Genomic DNA, 22,836 nt, shown 5'->3' with positions numbered 1-22,836 from the left:
TTAATCCTTTTCATTTTAGTTTAGTGCATGGCAAGAGATATAGGTCTAGTTTTAATCTTTGGCAAGTTGAAACCCAATTTTTCCAGCACCATTTATTAAAGTGGCTATCTTTCCTCCAATGAGGGTGTTTGGCTCCTTTATCGAAGATGAGTTGGCTGAGTGTGTCTGGCGTTGTTTCTTCATCTTCTAATCTGTTCCACTGGTCCTCAAGTCTGTTTCTTTGCCAGTACCATGCTGTTTTTATCACAGTAGCTTTGTAGTACAGTTGCAGGTTGGGGATTGTGATACCCCCTGACATGTCTCTGTTACCTAGAATTGCTTTTGCTATTCTGGGTCTCTTCTTGTTCCAAATGAATTTTTGGATTGTTTTCTCAAGGTCCATGAAGTATGCTGCTGGGATTTCAATTGGGATTGCATTGAATCTATATAGCAGCTTTGAAAATATGGCCATTTTCACTATGTTGATCCTTCATACCCAGGAGCAAGGGATGTCTTTCCATTTTCTGATATCATCTTCAATCTCTCTTTTCAGAGTGCCATAGTTTTCAGAGAAGAGGTCTTTGATTTCTTTCGTTAGGTTGATTCCTAGGTATTTCAGTTCTTTGGATGCTATTGTGAAAGGAATTATTTGCCCTATTTCTCTCTCAATGAGTCTGTCATTTGTATAAAGGGAAGCCATTGATTTTTGTGTGTTGACCTTGTAACCAGCTACTTGACTGAATTTGGTTATTAAGTCTAGAAGACTTTTGGTGGAGTTCTTGGGGTCTTCTATATAGAGTATCATGTCATCTGCAAATAATGACAATTTGACTTCTTCATTTCCTATCTTTATTCCTTTTATTTCTTTCTCTTGTCTAATTGCCATGGGTAATGTTTCCAGAACTATACTGAACAAGAGTGGTGATAGTGGACATCCTTGTCTTGTTCCTGATTTGAGTGTGAAGGATTTCAGTTTTTGAACATTTAGTATGATATTGGCTGTTGGTTTTTCATAGATGGCTTCTATCAGTTTGAGGTAGAGACCATCTATTCCAATTTTTGTAGGGTTTTTATCATAAATGCATGTTGGATTTTGTCAAATGCTTTTTCTGCATCTATGGAAATAATCATATGGTTTTTGTCCTTGGCTCTATTGATATAGTGTATTACATTGATTTATTTGTGTATATTGAACCATCCCTGCATCCCTGGGATGAATCCCACTTGATCAGGGTGTATGATCTTCTTGATGATCTTCTGCATTCTGTTTGCCAGTATCTTATTGAGGATTTTTGCATCTATGTTCATTAGTGAGATTGGCCTATAGTTCTCCTTTTTGGTTGAGTCTTTCTCTACGTTGGGGATCAAGGTGATGCATGTTTCCAGGAATGAATTTGGGAGTATTGCTTCCCTTTTGATTTCATTGAAGAGTTTAAACAGTAGTGGCAGTAGTTCCTCTCTAAATCTCTTGTAGAATTCAGCAGTGAAGCCATCAGGGCCCGGGCTTTTCTTAGTTGATAAGTTTTTAATTATGTTTTCAATTTCATTGGTTGATATTGGGTTGTTTAGAATTTTTAAGTCTTCTTCGTTCAACTTTAGTAATTCATATGTATCTAGGAATCTGTCCATTTCTTCTGTGTTGTCCATCTTATTGGCATATAGGTTCTGGAAGTAGGTATTGATGATCCTCTGGATTTCTGCTGGGTCTGTTGTAATTTCACCCTTTTCATTCCTAATTGCATGGATTTGGGCCTTTTCTTTCCTTTTTCTGAAAAGGTTGGCTAAAGGTTTGTCAATTTTATTGATTCTTTCGAAGAACCAACTCTTGGCTTCATTGATTTTTTGTATCATTCTCTTAGTCTCCATTGCATTGATTTCTGCTCTGATCTTTATAATTTCCTCCCTTGTATGAGCTTTGGGGTTGTCCTGCTCTTCTTTTTCTAGAAGCTTGAGTTTCAGCATCAGGTTGTTTAATTGGGCTTGTTCTGTTTTCCTAATATGCGTATTCACTGCTAGGAATTTCCCTCATAAGACTGCTTTCATTGTGTCCCATAGATTCTGATATGTTGTATTGTCATTGTCATTTAATTGAAGGAACTGTCTGATTTCTTCTTTAATTTCTTCTGTGACCCATTGGTTATTCAGAAGTGTGTTGTTCAATTTCCACGTGTTTATGACATTTTTTGAGTTTCTTTTGCTATGGATCTCCAATTTCATCGCTCTATGATCTGATAATATACAGGGGATAAGTTCAATTCCCTTGCACTTACTTAAACATGTTCTATGTGTGAGTATGTGGTCTATTTTGGAGAATGACCTATGTGCAGCTGAGAAGAATGCATATTCTGATTTTGTGGTGTGGAAGACTCTGTAAACATCTGTTAAGTTCATTTGTTCAAGAGTTCGATTGAGTTCTACTACTTCAGTACTTATTTTTAGTCTAGTTGATCTATCTATTTGTGACAGTGGGGTGTTGAGGTCCCCCACTACAATTGTATTAGTGCCTATATGACTTTTCATGTTCGTTAGTATTTGTTTTATATAGTTGGGCACACTAATGTTTGGTGCATAGATATTTATGATTGTCATCTCTTCCTCTTGGATTGTTCCCTTTACAAGGATGTAGTGTCATTCTCTGTCTCTCTTAATCAGTGTTGGTTTGAAATCTACTTGATCTGCAAAGAGGATAGCTACTCCTGCTTTTTTTCACGTTTCTGTCGCATGGAGTATTGTTTTCTACCCTTTAACTTTCAGTCTATGAGTTTGCTTTTGCATTAAGTTTGTTTCTTGTTTGCAGCATATTGTTAGATTTTGCTTCTTGACCCATTCTGCCAGTCTATTTCTTTTGATTGGTGAATTGAGACCATTAACGTTGATGGTTATAACTGAAATGTATTGACTTGTCATTGCCATGACTTTTTCTTTTTGTTTGGTTCTCCCCTTTTACATTTAATTTCTTGTTATGCCAGATGGGTTCATTCTGCTTTGCTTCCTGGGGTTGTGATCCTCAGTGTCTGTTCCTAGGATGTTGTGTAAAATTCTTTGGAGTGCTGGTTTGGTATACACGAAGTTCCTAAGGTGCTCTTTGTCATGAAAGTATCTTATTTCTCCATCAATTTTGAAAGATAGTTTTGCAGGGTACATCAATCTGGGTTGGAGGCTGTTTTCTTTTAGGGCTTGGAATATGTCACTTCAACCTCTTCTTGCCTTGATGGCTTGTGTTGAGAAGTCTGCTGTGATTTTGATGGGCTTTCCTTTGTATGTGATTTGTTTCTTTTCTCTAACTGCTTGTACAACTTTGTTCTTCTGTTGAGTTTCTGGAATCTTAACAATTATATGCCTATGTGTAGATATTTTTTGATCAAACCTATTTGGAATCCTATATGCCTCACTTATCTGTATGTCAAGTTCTTTTCCCCTGCTTGGGAAGTTTTCTGCCATTATTTCTGTGAAGAGTTTTTTATGCCATCTGTATTCTCTCCTGTTTCTTCATTGAGCCCAATCAGTCTTATGTTATTCTTCTTTGCATCATCTAGCAGCTGCTGGATTGATTTCTCATGTTCTCTTATAATTTTGAAGCAATTTTTCTTTTCCTGGTCACTAATTGCAATCTTATCTTCTATATCTGAAATTCCGTCCTCACATTGGCTCATTCTGCTGTGTAGACTTTCAATGGAGTTTTTAATCTCTTGGAAATCTGTTTGCATCTGTTTCATGTATTCCATTTATTTCTTATGTTAGGATTCCATCATGTTTCTCAGGTCCTCAGCTCCTCTATTTTTTTTATCTGTGTCCTCTCTAGTTTTATTAATCATGTCTTGCACTGTGGGCACAATCTCTGCTGTTATGTGAGAAATTATTTCTGATTTCATTTTTTCCAGTTCCTCTTTCATTGCTAGTTCAGGGAGTCCAGGTGGTTGAGTACCAGAGTGTTCCATCTTGTTTCCCTTTGGGGTTGCTGTACGTGATCTGGAAATATGGTTCTGAGGCTTGTTTACATGTCTTCTCATTTCAACAGGGGTGGGGGGTGGTTACTGCTGATGCCCACGTGGCTCACCTCCTCCGTGCTGGGAGCTGTGGCACACTGACCTGAACCCTTCTCTGGGCTGGAGACCATGGCACGCTGACCCAGAAGCCTCCTCTGTGCTGGGACCTGCGACATGCCTACCCAGAAGCCTTCTCTGGGCTGGAGGCCATGGCATGCTGTCCTGGAATCCTCCTCTGGGCTTGAAGCCATGGCATGCTGACTGGGAAGCCTGCTCTGTGCTGACAACTGTGGCACACCTACCTGGAAGCCTCTTCCACACTGGGAGCTGCAGCACACCTACCCAGAAGAAGATTCTCATGGTCACTTCTATCCTCAATTCTTGGTAATTCTGTTCACAATGACTTAAAATTATTTCAAAAATATATTTTCAATGAACCTGAGTGGAATCCATTATAAGCTTCATTAATCTTTTTTTGACTCTACTTTGTGAGTTCAAATATTTAATACTAAGCCAAAGTAAGCACAGAGGCAATTCCTGGAATAATGAAAAATGTAAAAGGATAACCTCTTCAGATGTTTTGTTTTATTTTATTGAATAGATTAAACAGCCAGAGTTCTGTGATAGATTCCAAGCTTGGTATGATAAAGCACAATGAACTAACTACAACTATTTCCAGGTCCATGTGAAGTCACTTCAGAGTCTAAGGCAAAAAAAAAAAATTTATGCTCCTATATATATGAGTTTATGTATACATGTTTAATTCATGCATATTAATGAAACAAATAATGCATTTGATTTTGACATTTTCAAATATGCATGTAACATATTTGATCACTTTCCACACTATAACCAGTTCACATTAATTGTCAATATGACTGCATTAAGAAACTCCTGGAGAGATGATTAGATCATAGAGGTGCTATACTTATCGGTGGACTAATCTACTAGAGTTCATAGCTAAATGTGCTTGGTGGGGTGTCATAATTACAAAGTTACCTTCCCCAATTTAGGATTGGAAGTAGCTTGCTATTCCCCTTGCAGGCATATTTTTCAATTACAGTGTTTCTAATTTAACGATTGAGTTCAGTTCCTGCAATAAGGTTGTTAACTGAATTGGTCACTAAATGAGGAATTGTATACAGTACGTACAATACAATATTCAGCATAAAGTAATGGTCAAAGGAAACTCCAGTTGGATGACTTTGTTTTATTTGCATAACTCTTACATGCAGTACTATAATGTATAACAGAACATAAAACTACAGTACTGTACTATACAGTACAGTCAGAAAAAAATACAGTGTGGTTGAAACAAGGTATACATACAAAAAAAGACATTGAAGCTCTATAAACCAGATGTACAGTGGCAGCAGCGGGTCATGTGTCTGAACAGCATGCCTCCATCCTAAGTACAAACAGTGGTTAAACAGGTAGGTTGTTAAATGAAGAACAGCTGTTTTTATTTTCTGTTTAAGAAAATTCCGTACTTCTTAAAATGAAAGTAAAAGTGTGAGAAGCATGCTTGAGCTCCAAAACCAATTTTAAGTTAACAGGAGAAGATAACTTTGGACACTGCCAGTCTAGATTAAAAGGTAAAATTAAACAATATGCATCTGGATTTTGTATCATGGTTATGCAAAAAGATATATTTTGAAAACCCTCTTGACAAAGTTGATATTCCATTCAGCATTGCATTGCAAAGAGTGTCTCTTTATCAATAGGGTTTTGAGAAATCTGAAATGTTGAAAAAATATAAAAGCTCCAATGCTTCATTTGCTGCTGGAGCTTTTTGTAAGTTACTCAAACAGAGTGTCACGGGAGGGTTAACTTGTTAAATAGCTAGCTCGTGAGGACATACCACGTCTGCTAAGTGGTGGGGAGAGAAAACTCAGAGTCAACACTGAGTACTTTAAGAGTCTCCCTGTGTGAGGAAGCAGGCAGCTTCCTAGGTGCTGTGTTCAGCCTTTTCCAGGGCAGGGTGCACACGCAGCATGCTGGACCTCACTTGGGAGGGGCTCAAGGCCATATCTGGAGGGGCCTCAAGGCTGATAGATGGTGGTGAGAGATGAAGGAAGGGAGCTATCTTCAGTCAGAGCACAGGGCAAAAGTGGGAGCCCGGGAAAGCGCTGCAGCTGCTTGGGACAGAAGATAGACAGGGTCAGGCTGTCAAAGAGGTGTGGTACAGGGAGGAAATAGCACTAACGGAAATGAAATAGTGATCTGGGGTAAACATTCTCTCTGCAGGCAGACTGACACCTTGTGGGAGCAAAAGAGCGACAGAAACGGAAAGAGCAACTGTTACTCTTTGGAAATACCCAGGAGCCGGCAGAGGATGGACAGGCAAGTGAGAAATGTCTGGGTTCTTTAGGAAAGAAAAGAGGAACCTTCAGAGGAAGAATGCATCATTGGAAGGGGGAAGGCAGGGCCCCACTAGGTGACCACTAAGCCTGGGTGCTTGGAGGAGGAGCTGTGAGCTGTCAGTTCCCAATGATCCTACCTGATATTATTAATGTTCGCTTTGAAATGCTTGTCTTTTCATAGCCTGAATCAAACAACTGAGACCTTGCTGTATCTGTCGCCTGTTGAAGTTGCCAATCTCAAAGAAGGAATCAATTTTTTTCGAAATAAGAGCACTGGCAAAGACTATATCTTGTACAAGAATAAGGGTGACCTGAAGGCATGCAAGAATTTGTGCAAACACCAAGGAGGCCTGTTCATAAAAGACATTGAGGATTTAGATGGAAGGTACCAAGCATCTTTTGCTTTCTCATTGGCAACCCTACTGGCATTGTACTCATCTAGAAGTTTAAAATGAACCAATCAGCCGATTGTTTCCTGTAGTAGTTTTGAAAGTTTTAACTCTTCATTTAGGATCTCTCTGATCTCAGAACTGTAGGTTGGGCTTAGTTTTTTGTCCTGAACTTATTCTCAGCTTGATACAGAATGAAATGTTTAGTTTCCATGCATTTCTGTGTTGAGTGTTTGGCTGTACGTGGGGAGGGCTCACAGTCACCTCCTAGAAGTCCCCTCTCCTTGTCCCCCAGGAGCTTGAGAGGGGTGGGCCAGGGCACACATTTCCAAACCCTGCTGGAAAGCAGAGAGGATTTTCCTGGCAGCCTAGTTGTGATTACAAAACAAAAGTGGCAGAAGCCCAGCTGGCCCTGCCCTCACTAACGACTCTTCTGGTCATTTTTTAGCAGAGCTAATGCTTTTGCTGTCCTCCACCATAATCCAGCATGCCTCTCTAGAGCACAGCAGCAGTGCTGAGACAGAATGGTTTTCCTTTCAATGACTGCTGAAGAGATGGCAATGCTGCTATAAGGCTCTGGAGGAGCCTGAAAAGATTTTCAGGCTTCTGTTCTGTTGTCTTTGAGTGGTTGTTAGCCCCACCTTTCAAAGTTCTCTTCAGCCCAACTTAATCCATGTGATTTTAGCCATTAGTGTTGGGCACTTTTCTTCCATTATGTCACCAATTTTATTTCTCAGGGAATTTGTGGGCAGTCAGCGCTGGTGTTCTCCGAGGGAACTGTGTCGTTTTTCAAAAATTCCCAGCTATAGTTGCACAAAAGAAAATCACTTAGGTCTAGAACATTTGCATACCTGTATACTGACTTCCTTTGCCACACAGATAGTTTCATGGCCCAGCTGCATGTATTCTTAGATTTTTAAATGTTTACTACTGATGCACCTGGAGTTTGTTTGGCCCTGCTGAGTTTCCAGATTGGCAAGGAAAGCATGGCTGCCCCATTAAATTTGCATTTCAGATAAATAGTGAATGTATTTTTAGGGTAAATATGTCCAAAGCATATGATAGGACATACGTTTAGCTGGCAGGTCTGCTCTAGGAGAACCTGCAAGTCATGGGCTGACAGCCAGGTTGGTCACTTACTGCCTTTTCTCTGAATTCTGGCCAGGGAAGCCTCAGACATGGCTATGTCTGATAAACTTCTGCAGCAATCAGGGTGTCAACATTCTTTTCTACCTGTTGTAGTTTTAAGATTCTGGTTTCTCTTTTCTCTTAGCTCTTTCACACAAAGGTTTATTGGCTGACCATTTAAGGAGGTTTTGAGGTTTAGCGGTTAATATGTGATCTCGCCTCACAACTTCCTGGTTAGAGTGCTGCTTCTTCTACTCACCAGCTTAGTAACAACCTAGAACAACCCTCACAGCTTCTCTGGGGCACAGGCCACTCATTTATAAAGTGAAGACGAGATCATTATCTAGTTTGTCCAGTTCCTGAGAGGATGAAATGTCAAATATACAAAAGTTACTTAAGAGAAGGTCTTCTGGTGGCATATAGTCAGCACACAATAAATGTTCATTAGTATCATGAACTATACCCTAAGCTTCTTGTATTGCTTATGAACAGGGATTATTTGCAAGACTTCACAGTGGTTTTGAAAGTAGCTTGGTTATCTAAGTACAGTGATTTCTCTACCACACCCTAGCCTTTCTCTTTCCTCCAAAGCCATGGGGGTAACTGATGCTAATTTTGTTCCATTTTATTCCCCATTCTCTTCGCTGTCCTGAAGGAGGGGCTAGCTTGGTTGACTCCATTCCCACATGCAGCTCACTGAGCTTTTATGCCTTGAAAGTGCATCTCTGCAGGAACTTACATACTACACTCCTCCATGTATGTCTCTGCATCCCAGTATTTCTACCTGACTTCTCTTTGCAGTCATTCATCTGTCTTTTCCAGGATTCAGCAAGAATAGTGACCTACTTGTTCCAATCGACCTGCCATTCTTGACATATAACCAAGGTCAACAAATCTTATGAACTGTGCTTCTCATTTGTTAAGTCTGAAGTTTTCATGGCCTGTCGTGTGTGTACTGCTATACCTGCCACCCAGGAGCACAGAGTCCTGGCAGTTTCACCTTCCAGGGCCCTGCATGTTTAGCAGTGGTGGCAGAACGTTTTGTCTTAATTTTTGAAAGGTTGCTTGCTGTTCACTAATGAAAAAGGAGGTGTCATAAAGTAATCCTTAATAAAGTGAGGTGTGGAATACATATTTTGCCTTATAATTAAAAAAAGAACATTTAAAAATTCTGGATCTATGAAGCTCAGAAATGTTACCACACTTCACAGATATGTTAAAGTAGGTGTTTTCAGTTTTTTAAAAAGTTGATGCTTCTGATTCGAGAAATATTTCTTGGTTCAAAATTCTTTAACTTTTAACAGAAAGACCATAAACACTACCAAAATCAAGAAAAGAAGTTGAACAGTTGATAGACTATCTGTAAGCACACCACCCCTCAAAGCTCCGGGAACTTTCCTTTTGTCGATTGGCGAAAGATACTAACCATTCTGGTTGGTTGCAGTTTGATGCTTATTTTGAAATATGGCTGAATTGGCAAATAAAAAAAAATATTCATCAATTATATTTAATATATAGGTGAACAAAAATTTAGTATAAATGTATCTTAAATATTGTGTGAGGCACACTTACCTTTAAAATTATTCATTTTTTATTTGAAATTCATACCTTAGTGAGTATCATGTATTTTATCTAACAACCACAATCTGAAATCTTTTAAAATTTTTATTTTTATTAGTACCTGCTTGTGGTCCATAATGATTGCATTCATTGTGGGGAGTTAGTACACATACATAATACATCTTTTCCTGGTCATTAATTGCAATCTTGTCTTCTGTGTCTGAAATTCTGTCCTCACATTGGCTCATTCTGCTGTGTAGACTTTCAATGGAGTTTTTTATCTCCTGGAAATGTATTTCCATCTGTTTTATGGATTCCATTTGTTTCCTATGTTGGGATTCCATCATGTTCCTCAGCTCCTCTCTAGATTTATTAATCATGTCTTACACTAGGAGCACAATTTCTCCTGTTATCTGAGAAATTATTTCTGATTTCATTTTTTCCAGATCCCCTTTTTTTGCCAGTTCAGTGGGTCCAGGTGGTTGAATATCAGAGTGTTCCATCTCATTTCCCTTTGGGGTTGCTGTAGGTGATCTGGAAGTCTGGTTTTGAGACTTATTTACATGTTTTCTCATTTTGACTGGGGGGGCAGGGGGTTGCTGTTGGTGTCCGTGCGGCTCACCTCCTCTGAGCTGGGAGAGGTGGGACAGGGGTCGGGAGTGGTGGTAGGGATGGTGGCCTGAAAGCCCCTTCCTCTGGGCCAGGAGTGGTGGGACGTTTGGTGGCCCAGAAGCCCCTTCCTCTGGACCAGGAGCAGTGGGATGGCGGCTCAGAAGCCCCTACCCCTGGGCAGGAATTCTTTAAATGCTGAGAACTTGATTAGCTCCAGTACAGTGGTCTGGTGGTCTGGTGTCCTCTGCGTCTTTGTAGTGTGGAACCAGGTGGCTGTACAGAGAAGAGGCCAAAGGAGTGTGTGGGGGGGGGTCCAGTGGATTGCTGCCCGGGTGCGGGCTGATTCGTTGTTTTCAGCATGACTGGCTACCTTGGGACCATGTCCACAGACCTGCCTGTCTGCAGCGGGCTCACATATATAATACATCTTAATTTTTTTTGCTTCTCCTTCTCCTACCCTTCCTCCATCTCATGGTCCCCTTCTCATTTGCAAAATATCTGTCTCCCTGTTTCCTGTTATCTATCTTTTATTTTGCTCTTTATATTTTGGGTTGCTCATATAAGAGAAACTACACAATATTTAATCTTTTGTGTGTGATTTATTTCACTTAACTGTATGGTCTCAAGGTACATCTATTTTCCTACAAATAACTCAAATTTATCCTTCTTTATGGCAGAGCAGTACTCCATTGTATATAAATATCCCATTTTCTTTATCCATTCATCTGTTGATGAATATATAAGTGACCTCCAAGATTTAGCTATTATAAATTGTCCTGCTATAAACATGGGTATGCATATATCACTATAATAGGATTCAGGACATACCTATTAGAGAAATAGTTGAGCTGAATGGAATTTCTGTTTTTATTTCTTTTGAGGAATCTCCAAGATTTCATAGTGCTTGTACTAGTTTACATTCCCACCAAAACTGTAGAAGATTTATTTTTTTTTCTGAAGACTTACCAGCATTTATTATTTGAGTTCTTGATGATAGCCTTTCTTTCTAGGATAAGATAGAATGTCAGTGCTGTTTTAATTTGCATTTCTCTAATGGCCAGTGATGTTGAAAATTTTTTCATGTACTTATTGACCATTTTGTACAACTTCTTCTGAGAAATGTCTATTCATTTCAGTTGTCCAGTTCTTGATTGCATCTGTTATTTGGGGGGAGGAGGTCTAATTTTTTTTTTAGTTCTTTATGTGTAAGTATTTATCCTTCATCTGTGGAGTATTTGGCAAAATTATTTCCCCATTTTGTAGGTTGACTCTTCACTTTGGTGGTTTTTTCTTTGCTGCATAGGGGCTTTTTAATTTGATATGATCCCATTTGTTGATTCTTGATGTTATTTCATGTGCAACTAGGGCTCTGTTCAGAAAGTCCTTAACTATGCCTACGTCTTTAAGAGTTTTGCCTACCTTATCTTACAGCAGAGTGTTTCTGCTTTAATATTTAAATGTTTGATCCATTTTTAGTTTAGTTTAGGACATGATAAGAGATATTGGTCTATATTCAATTTTGTGCATATGTATGGATAGTTTTCCCAGGACCATTTGTTAAAGAAGCTATCTTTCCTTCCACATTTGTTTTTGACCTCTTTGTAAAAGATTAGTTGGCAGAACGTGCCTGGGGTTATTTCTGCATCCTCTATTCTATTCTATTGATCCATGTGTCTGTTTTTGTGCCAGTACTGTGCTGTTTTTTGTTTTTTGTTTTTTGTTTTGTATTAGGGATCAAACTCAGAACCTTGTGCTTGTGAGAAAGGCAGTGGCACCACTGAGCTAAATCCCCAGCCCATCCCCCCATGCTGTTTTTATTACTGTAGCTTTGTAATATAACTTGAAATCCAGGATTGCGACACCTGCCTTCTGCTGCTGATTGTTGCCCAACATTGCTTTTGCTATTTTTGGTCTCTTCTGGTTCCATATGAATTTTAGGATTGTTTACTTCTGTGAGGAATGCTGTTTGGGTTGTATTAAATCTATATATCAGTTTTGGAAGTTTGGCCATTTATACAATATTGGTCCTTCCTATCTAGAAACAGGGGATATCTTTCAATTTTCTGAGGTCCCCTTTGATTTTCTTTTCCAGAGTTCTATGGTATGCATTGTAGATGTCTTTCACTTCCTTCTTAAACTAATTGGCAAGTATTTAATTTTTCTTGAAAGTATTGTGAATTATATTGTTTTCCTTATTTCTTTCTAGTGGGTTCATTATTGGTGTACTGGAACATTAATGATTTTTTGTGTTGATTTTGAATCCTGCTACCTTGCTGAATTTATCAGTTCTAGGGGTCTTTTGATGGAATTTCCTAGGTCTTGTTCATAAAGATCATGAGGATCATGTGATTTGTGAATAAGGATAGTTTAAGTTCTTCCCTTCCTATATGTATTCCTTTTATTCTTTCTGTTTCATGATGGCTCTGGCTAAAGGTTCAAGTATATCCTTGTCTTGTTCCTGATTTTAAAGGAAGAGCTTTCTATTTTTTTCCCATTTAAAGTGGTGTTACCAGTAGGTTTGTCATGAATAGCTTTCATCAGATGGAGACAGGGCTCCAAGTTCTTCTGGACTTTAAGATTTATGTTTAGACATCTCCTGTAATTTTAATGGGTTTACCTTTATAAGTGATTTTTGCTTTTTTCTATCAGTTTTGAAGTGTCTTTGTATCTATGTTCATTAAAGAGATTGGTGTATAATTTTCTTTTTTAGGTTGAGTCCTCTTATTTTTGAGTCAAGGTATCTGATTTTTGTGTCAAGTGTTTTGGCTTACTGACCTTGGCTATTTAGGTTCTATATGCCTTGTTTATTTGTATGTTAAATTCTCTCCCTGTACGTGGAAAGTTTTCTGCTTTGATTTCTATAAACAGGGTTTTAATGCCATTTGTACCATCTTCTGATTTTTTTCACTAATTTCAGTTAACCCAAGATTACTCTTTGTGTCATCTAGTAGTTGTTGGATCCATTTTCCACCTTCTCAGGTTGTTGTTGTGCTATCTTGGAATACATAGTCAACTGAATCAGCCCTACTTTCTATTTCTGACAATCTGTTCTTATGTTGGTTACTTCTGTTGCCCATACTTTCAACAGAATTTTTTTTTAATCTCTTAGATTTCTGTTTGGTGCCTTTCATGGACTCTAATTCTTTGCTAAACCAGTCTTTTCTGTTTTGTATTGTTCTATTTAGCTCAACTGGCTTTTAATTAATGTCTTCTCTAAGCTCACTGATCATTTTGTTTATTAAATCTATTATCTGTTTTGTTATATCAGTTTTGAGCACACTGATCACTTTATCAATTTGGGGTTTTTTTGTGGTCCCTTCTTTTATCACTTGTTATATTTCAGTTGTTTGGTTTTGATCCCCCATAGCCTGCCTTAATCAATGCCCCATGCCTCAGCTTTGAGGGTTTGGGAGTTTTTGGAGGCATTTTTTGGTCTTATTTTCTCATATTTCTATTGTGTGTGTGTGTGTGTGCGTGCGCACGTGTGCACGTGCACATGTGTGTGTGTTTGTGTGCATGTGTGCATGCACTGAGGTTTGCAGGTTGATATAATGTGAAGATTTTGTTGCTCACATGGTGGTCTCTTCAATTAGTGCCTGCTTTTCAGTGATGCACCTACCCCCTTTCCTGTTGGGCATGGTGGTAAATGATATCCATTCTAGTGTTATATTCACTTTTGCTACTCCCAGTTTCCATGTCCCACTGGGTCCCCCAATTGCTTTCTCTGCCTGGCTTTATGGCCTATGGTTTTTTGAGGTGCCCCTCTTCTTTAGAGGCCTCTCTATCCATGCACCCCATGCTGTGGCAACCATCTAAGGTGAGGCATATCCTTAATCACATTGGCAGTTGAAGAAAGCACACAGACCACTGAGTGCTGTGCTGGATGTAGGCAGCAGGGAAGCAGGGTGGGGTTGAGGGGTCAAGCAGTCCTCTAGCTGCACTTAATCCAGCACTTTCAGAGCCGCCCCCCCACAACTGGCTTCTTGCCATGGTGGGTAGGATCCCTATGACCTTCACACCCTGAGCTTAAATTTCATGGAAGATCTATGTTTAGCCTCTCTGTGATTGTCTCTTGTTGTCATCTCTCACCCAATCATTGTGGTACCATGACCCCAAAAAACTCTAAAGCATAGTTTTGTATATGTTCTTTAGCTCAGTTTAACAATTAACCTCTTCTCACAATGGCTCCTGATTAAACCATCTCAAATATGGTGGGCACTGCAATGGATTTCTTCTTAAGCTCTACCATGCCTTGTGGAAGGAGTTACTTTCAAAGTAAAAACCTCATATGGCTTTTGCAGTTCACAATAACCATGAGCTTTTTGAGGGATATCATAGCCAGCCCAGTTTATTCTTTCTCCCTGAGGTTGCCAACCCTCTCCAGGATTATCTTGTGTTGGTGGAGATAGTCCCTCTCCTCGGGGGACTGTAGTTACTGTTTCAGACTGCTTCATTCTTTTCTCTACTTTATGCTCAATTTCTACAGCTTCTCTGTAGTTTCTAGTGTTCCTGTTGGCTCCCTCCTGATTCTTGTAGATCTATATCTTTTTCTCGTCACCAAGTTGTTGTTTTCCAGATGTCTGCATTTCAGGTCCCAGAGAGGCTATATTTTGCTACTGGTCTTTACTCTACTGTTTTTAATCTTTCCTGTATCTGAGATCTTCAATTGTAAAAAAAAATTTTCAAAATATGAAAACTTGAGCTGAACACTATTCTCGAGGTTAAGGGTCACAGAGAGATTGTAAATCATAAATAAGTACTATTATATTCTTTCTGTGTATTCGTCACAGTTAGGTCTTACCTAGATTTATTTTTATAGGTTAGACATTCTTGTGTAACTTATGTATAAGGATTATCTGCAAGAATTCATATTGTTTTTGTAGTCAGCTTGATATTTTTAAAATATTTAAATATTTAAATGATTTTGATCATTTAAAGCCTTGATGTGACTGATTCTCATTTTACTCTATTTTGTTGACAAGCTGACCGTGTTCTTTTAGTTGTCTTGCACAGGAGAAACCACTCTATTTCAAAGACAACTTTATTCTGTTGTCACTGTCAATCTCTAACATGTGTCATTCTAGTGACATTGAGTTCATCTTGATTTTTAAAATTCCATACTGATTACTCTACATTTTATTGGATTTTTGAGTACTATCGATAATTTTTCATGTATTTTATGTTTAGTAAACTAATTTCATTGTCAAACAATGCATTTAAACACAATCATGTTTAATTTTTATTTATGATATTTTATAAACCTAAGTATAACTTTTTCATCTAGGTCTGTTAAATGTACAAAACACAACTGGAAGTTAGATGTGAGCACCATGAAGTACATCAATCCTCCAGGAAGCTTCTGTCAAGACGAGCTGGGTAAATACCATCAATATTGATCAGTTTACACTGCTATTGTTGTTATTGTGGTTCTTCTTTTTGATATATTTTCAAACTTTCTTGAAGCTTTGGATACATTCTGATTTTAAAATGATAGATCTCTTAAAAAGGGATCAACATTGAAAATCCTAAATAGAGGATTTTCTCAAATAATACTTTCATTTATTCAATGGTTTGGCAAATATTTGCTGAGACCTTGCCATGTATGAACATTGTGCCAGATCTTAACAGGTGCAAAGATAAGTAAGATGGTCAATATTGATGAAAACTTTACATGAAGTGGTAGATAATACAAGCTTATAGATTATTAAGAACAAGGATATGACAATTTTGAGAGACACAGTGTGTGGTATAACAGTGAGCCTGACATTGTTTTCTTACACATTACCTCATTTATTGAGCCTGAAATTTTCTGTGAAAATATACAAGATAAACTGTGTCCATGATCTTCTCAACACTAACTTGGTAGCCTATGACAATGTGAAGTTATTATTCATCATATTCCGTGGGTCAGAAGTCCAATGTAGGTCTTGTTGCTAAAATTATGATCTCAGCAGGGCTGCATTACTCTTTGGAGACTCTGGGGAGAATGATTTCCCTGCCTTTTCCAGCTTAAAGAGGCTTTCTTTCTCCATCTTCATAGTCACCAACATTGCATCCTCTGACTGCCCTTTTGTCATTCTATCTCTCCCTGTTTCTCTTCTGCCTTTTCTTTACCTTTGTTTTTGGTACTGGGGATTGAACTCAGGACCTTGAGCTTGCCAGGCAGGCATGACACCACTGAGCTAAATTCTCGGCCCTGCCTTTCCTTTACCTTTTAAGGACCCTAATGGTTACATTGGGCTGACCAGAAAGTCCAGGATAATTTGCCTGTTTTAAGGTTATCTGATTAGCAGCCTTAATTTCATCTGTGACTTTGGTTCCCCTTTGTCACCTAACTTACTCAGTTCCCAGACATCTTTGGGAGCCATTATTCTATTTGCTACACTCTCCTGACTTTGTTTCCCACCACTTCTGAGTCTCCACTGCTGACTCATTGCCTGCTAGACTTTGAGTGTCAGAATTCCATTGAACTCTTTCCTAAGTTCTCTGTATCTAAACTTGAAGTGATTCTCTTAAGTGATCACATCTATTGCCACAGCTCCAAACCCCATTTTTACCCAGTGACTCCCTCCATAAAGCTCACCTTCAGCTTTGGCTTCATTCCTGAACTCCAGACTCTGAGATCCAGCTGCTTCCTGGGGATCTGAAGATGAATTTCTAATAGGCAATGCAATGTACAGCCAGAACAGAGCACCTAATGTGCAGCCTCGACTTATCCTCAAAACCTTTCCTCTTCCAGCATTCCCCATCTCTGTGAATGGCCCCACATCTGTCCAACTGAACAAAACCTAAATGTCGTCCTTGAGTCTTCTCTTTCCTTAAGCCCCACATCCAAACCAGTAGTAAGCGAGGTTGCCTCTGTGCCCAACGCCTTCCAACTCCAACTGCCTCCCCATCTTCAAACCTCTGCCCCAGGCCAGGTGATTTCCACCCTTTCCCCCTTGCAAGTTTGCTTGCTCCAACCCACTCTGCTTTCAGAGATCCAAATTGCTTCATGTCATTTGCCAGCTCAAACCCTCCAGTGTCTCCTTATTACACTTAAGAATGTGTGGCCCCTGTGGCCAAGCAATTCCACATCCAAGACCACGGCTCAGGGAAATAATCACAGTGTGTCAAAAGGCATAGGAACATCCATTCCCAATGACAGTTTACAAGACAAAAATTGGAGTTTAAACTTTAATTCTGATAGATCTTAAAGGTAATACTATTGAAGAAACTAAAATAAAATTTATAGAATGCAAGGCAAAAAAATCAAGTTAAAATATTATACATAGTATAACCATTTGTGAATATATATGAATATACACATGTGGACAATAGCAAGGTGGCCTTGGCAGTGGTTACCTGCAAAGGCAGCTGAGCTGGAGGCTTCCTGGGTTGGACCTTTAAACTACAGAATTGATTATGCTACTTTTACATTTTTTCAGACTTAAAATCCTTGTGGCTATACTATGTGACATGGAACATCAAGGTTATTCTCACCCATGTGTCTCTGCAAGACCAATTCCAAATGACTTTTTTCTAATACTGGGGATTGAATCCAGGGCCTTGCACCTGCTAGGAAGGCAGTCTATCACTGACTGACAGCCCCATCCCTTTTGATTTTATTTCGGGTCAGAATCTCACTAACTTGCCCAGGCCCCCTGAAGCTTGGGATCTTCCTACTTCACCTCCCAAGTAGCTGGGATTACAGGTGTGCACCACCATGCCTGGTTTACGGATAACTTTTAAAGCAAAGTGCCACCACAGATATTTTCCCACTTGCCCTATGAAAGGAGGGTGCGCCCCAAGGAGATGGAATACTGCTCTGGGGAGAGTTGCTAACTGCTTTGATTACAAGTTCCTTTTCCCTCCACCTTTCAAAAGGAACACCTGGACCCAAGTTATTTCCCCAAATAAACTCTACCCTGGGTCTGTCATCCTGGCTCAGGAAGCTAGGAACTGGTTATTGTGCTGTACAAATATTGTTCAATTTTATTTGGTATAAACATGTTGCACATAGGTTTAGATTTAAACACTCTTAGTTTGCACAAGTGAAAGGACAATAGACTATCAGCTTTATGAATTTATAACCCACAAATCTTCAGCTGCTCAGGAGTTTTTATAAGAATTCCTAAGTCTATTGTACAAGGCCTGTAGAGACAGCCACTATAGCGAAGGGGTTGAGGGTGGAGGTAGTGGCCCTTGCCACCCTTATTGCACCCTTATTGCAGTCCTGGCTCTGTGATGCTGGGCAAGTGGGGAAGGAGGGAGGCTGGGGATGTAGCTCAGTGCTAAGGTCCTGGATTCAATGCCCAGTATGGGGCGGGGGTGGTGGTAGTGGTGGCTGGTGTTGACTGTCACTGTGGATGAAGGGTAAGGCCAGAGGTGACTACAGGGCTGGTAGAAGGGTGTGAAATAAAGTCCTGGAAATTCCAGTGAAATTCAACCTTTTCAAGAGAGGAACTATCACAGGATGGGAAAAGATAATGCTTTTCAGTCTAATACTACCAGAACTGACATGACTTCCTACCATGTCCCAGGAAGCAAAGGAGGGTTTAGTCCACCTGAGGATAAGTTATAAGCTGTGAGTATTTTGTTTTATTGTTATTATAAAAATGGCCATGCTTAGAATGTTGGAAATCTGAAAAGTAGAAGAATCTCACTTATTTTTCCATCACTTAGACAGTTTCGATATATTTTGTTCTGGTGTTTGATGCCTTCCTTTGCTACTGCCGCTTCTGGAGAAATAATTTATGTACCATAAAATTTACCCTTTTAAAAGTTGCAATTTAATGATTTATATTATATTCATGTGTTGTGTAGCCACTACCACTAATTCCATTTCATTTTCATCACTCCAAAAAGGAACTCTGTAAATAATAGCAGTCACTCCTTATTTCCCTTTTCTCCCAGCCCCTGGGAGCCACTAGTCTACCTTCTGTTTTTATGCATTTTTCTTTTTAGGATAGCTCATTTATTTGACATAATATAATATATGGTCTTTTATGTCTGGCTTCTTTCACTTGGTATATGTTCCAGGTTCATCCATTGACCTTGTATCCTACAATCTTGCTGAACTCAATTCTTAAATCTCTGTATCATTCTTTATTTTATTCTTTTTGAATGAATGAATAATAAACCACATATGGATGTGTCACATTTGTCTGTGATGAATAACACACTGTAAATTTTCCTGGGCACTTTTTTATCTGGACTTTTTTTATATTTGTTCTCTTGGTTATAAAACTATAAGAAGAATTGCTGGGCCATATGGTAACTCTGAATTTCACTTTGAGGAACATTCAAACAGTTTTCCAAAGTACTGCATATTTTGTGTTCCTACAAGAAACAATTGATTATTTGTGTTTTTCCACATCTTCACCAACACTTGTTGTTGTCCATCTTTCTTGCTTGTGTTCTTTGAACCACAAATGTTTTAAATTTTGATGAAGTCCAATATATTTCTGTGGGGTTTTTTTTAATCTTATGCCTCTAGTGTCTAAGAAAGTATATGGTATAAAACTCTAAATCTAATGTTCTAATTAGCATAGACTAGAGTATAGTCTACGAAATTTAAAAGATCATTGCCTAACCCAAGAATATGAAAATTTATTCCTATATTTTACTTTAAGAGTACTATAATTGTATCAATCTTATATTCAGGTATTTTTATCCATTTGGGGTTAATTTTTCCATATCATGTGATGTATGAGTCCAACTTCATTCTGCATGGTGTGATTAAAAAAATGGTGAATATTTAAGTTTTAAAAACTATTACAGTAAAAGACACAGTGCCATTAGTCCTTCTCAAAATACTCTCTTTTGCTTCAAACACACTTATTCCATCATTCTTGCAACTTTCTGAAGCAGCTCTGGAAGTCCTCTTTTGTGAATGTGTTTGATTACACTGTTGTGGCTGCCTCAATATTCTGAATTGAGTAAAAACATTTACCTTTCATGGTCATTCTTACTGTAGAAAAGAGGCAGAAGTCACACAGTGCCAGAACTGGGGAATAAGTTAGATGACAATACATTACCATGTTTTTACAAGCCAGCTTTTTCATTGGATGGCCCCTGACAGCAGCGTTCACCACGTTTTTGGATCATACCTCATAAAGACACATCCAGAAGAGACTTCCGGAATTGCTTCAGAAAGGCCAAGAATGATGGCAAATGTGTCAAAGCCAGGGGGAATATTTTGAGAAGGATTAATGGCAATATATATTTTACTGTAATACATTAAAAAATTAAACATTCACCATATGTGGTTGCTGGAGCACCATTTTCAGAAAGATGACTCTTTCCCTTTTGAACTGTTCTGGCATTCTTGTTGGAAATAAATTGATCAAAAATGTAAGGGTTTATTTCGGGACTTTGAATTTTATTTCATGATTTATATGTCATCCTTATGTCATTTGTACACTATTTTTATTACTGTAGCTTTGGAGTAAGTTTTTCAAATAAGGAAGTGTAATTCCTTCAATTTTGTTTTCTTTTTTAAGATTATTTGACTCTTCTGGATAGATTCTTTGACTTCCCATGTGAATCTTAGAATTAGTTTGTCAATTTCTTGGAGGAAAAAAGGCATCTGGAATTTTAACAGGGATTGTTAATTGAGTGAGATATTCCCATCTTACTAAGTCTCTCAGTCAATAAACATGCAATATCTTTTAATTTAGTAAGTCTTTTAAAATTTCTTTCAACCATGTTTTGTAGCTCTTAGAGTATGCTTTGTATTTTCCTTGTTAAATTTATTCCTATTTTATTCTTTTTTATACAATTGTAAATAGAATTGTTTTGCAAATTTAATTTCAAGATTGTTCACTGCTAATGTATAGAAATGTCATCAATTTTTTAAAACATTGAAAAAAACAAAACAAAACAAAACATTGAACTTGTATCCTGCAACCTTGCTGAACTCATTTCTTCAGGCTAATAGTTTCTAGTGGGTACTTTAGCACCTCTGTCTACAAGATCATGGCCTCTGTGCAGATAGTTTTACTTCTTTCTTTCCAATCTGTGTGTCTTGTTTATTATTGCACTTTCTGAAGTACCAAGAACAGATTTCCTTGTCTTGTTCCTGTTCTTAGGGACAAAACAGCTGTGAGGGTTTTTTAAGGTGCTCTTTATGAGGTTGAAGCAGTTCCCTTATGTTTTAGTTTTTGAGTGTTTGTTTGTTTTTAACATTAAATGATGTTGCATTTTGATAATTGCTTCTTCTGCAGCTGTTGAGATATTCCTGTGGTTTCTTCCTTTTTATTCTATTCACATTATTCTAATCAACTCATCACATTATGGGTTGATTTTGGGGTATTGAATCACCCTGACATAAACCCCACTTGGTCATGTTGTGTAATCCTTTTTTATATTTCTAAACTGCATTTGTTAATATTCTGTTAAGGAAATTTATGTCTATATTTATAAAAACCATTGGTCTGAAGTTTTCTTTTCTTGTAATATCTTTGCTTAGTTTTGGTATCAGGATGACTGACCTATCAAATGAGTTGTAAAGTATTCTTTCTACTTCTATTGATTGAAAGGATATTTGAAAGATTGGTGCTAATTCTTTGAAACTTTAGTCAAATTCATCAGTAAAACCATCTGGGCCTGAGTCTATCTTTGTGGAAAGTTTTTTGAATACACTTGGTCTGCTCAAATTTTTCAGTTTCTATTTGGGTTAGTTGTGTTAATTTGTTGATTTCTGGGAATTTCCTCAATTATTCTGGGTTATGCAGTTTGTTGGTGTATTATCATTCATAGTACAGTATTCCCTTATCACCCTTTTCATTTCTATAAGAGCAATAGTAATGTTCTCTCTTTCATTCTTGATTACAGTAATTTAATAATCTATTTTCTTGGTCATTCTAGCTAAAGATTTATGAATTTATCTTCTCAAAGAGCCAGATACTGTATTTTTTCATTGAATTTTCTGTTTTTCTTTTTTAAAAATTTCACTAGTCTTTGCTTTAGTTCTTATTTCCCTTTGCTTGTTTTGTGTTTATTTTACCTTATTAGTCTATTTTATTGAGGTAGAATGTTAGGATATTTGGGCTTAACTCTTTCTTCTTTTTTAATATAGGTGTGTACAGGTATAAGGTTCTCTCCATGCACTGCTATAGGCTTCATTCCCTAAGCTTTGGCATATCATGTTTAGTTTTAATTTCTTTCAGTGTATTTTCTAATTTTTCATTTAATTTCTTCCTTAACCAATTTGTTATCTAGAAATGTGTTAATTTCTACTTTTGTGAGTTTATCAATTTTGTTCTCTTATTGATATCTAACTTCATTTCATTGTGTTTACAGAATATACTCTGTGTGATTTTGACCCCTTTAAATTTATAGAACCTTGTTTTATGGCTTAACATATGGTCTGTACAAGAAAATGTTCCCCACTCCTTTGAGAAGAAAGTGTCCTGGTGTTGGGTGGAGAGTTCTGTGCACACCTGTTGAGTCTAGTGAGTTTACAGTGTTGCTCAAATCTATTTCCTGTTGGTCTATCCAGTTGTCCCATTTTTCAGTCTTCTCTTAGGCTTAATTTTATGAATAATTGTAATTGTTTACATAAATGATTTTTACCTTGATTTTTTAATCTTGTTAATATTATAAAATATAATAAATCTGATATGTCAGATTCTACATATAGTCATATAGCACTCAATGATAGGATATGTTCTGACAAATGCACCAGTAGGCAATTTCATCATTGTGAAGACATTCTAGAGCCGTGGTGGCGAAACTGTGGCACGTATGCCACAGCAGGTTGTTTGTTATCACTGAAAGCTCTAAATGGTTCACCATCACTGCCCTAGAATGTTACATATACAGATCTAGATAATG

At 37.9% G+C, this 22,836-nt stretch overlaps 1 protein-coding gene across 9 annotated transcripts in view; it reads left to right on the top strand.

Annotated features, from left to right (window-relative positions):
* Positions 1–22,836, top strand: part of LOC101718101 (cytidine monophosphate-N-acetylneuraminic acid hydroxylase) — a 98,744-nt gene that overhangs the window by 17,209 nt on the left and 58,699 nt on the right. For 6 of the 9 annotated variants that reach the window (XM_087181822.1, XM_087181821.1, XM_087181823.1 and 3 more), the window contains 4 exons: positions 3,998–4,349; positions 6,213–6,308; positions 6,510–6,713; positions 15,302–15,393. In XM_087181822.1, coding sequence (XP_087037948.1) covers positions 4,180–4,349; positions 6,213–6,308; positions 6,510–6,713; positions 15,302–15,393 — 562 coding nt within the window. In that variant the 5' untranslated portion in view covers positions 3,998–4,179. Of the gene's footprint in view, positions 1–3,997; positions 4,350–5,908; positions 6,027–6,212; positions 6,309–6,509; positions 6,714–15,301; positions 15,394–22,836 lie in introns of those variants that run through there. The other 3 variants (XM_087181825.1, XM_087181826.1, XM_087181827.1) reach the window with 2 other exon arrangements.

The sequence above is a fragment of the Heterocephalus glaber genome, unplaced genomic scaffold (genome assembly GCF_053883595.1).
Source record: "Heterocephalus glaber isolate CG9 unplaced genomic scaffold, H.glaber_assembly_v1.0 deba00001472, whole genome shotgun sequence".
Classification (NCBI taxonomy): Eukaryota; Metazoa; Chordata; class Mammalia; order Rodentia; family Bathyergidae; genus Heterocephalus; species Heterocephalus glaber.
Note: the sequence above shows the minus strand (reverse complement) of the source record. Positions and strands in the feature narration are given on the sequence as shown.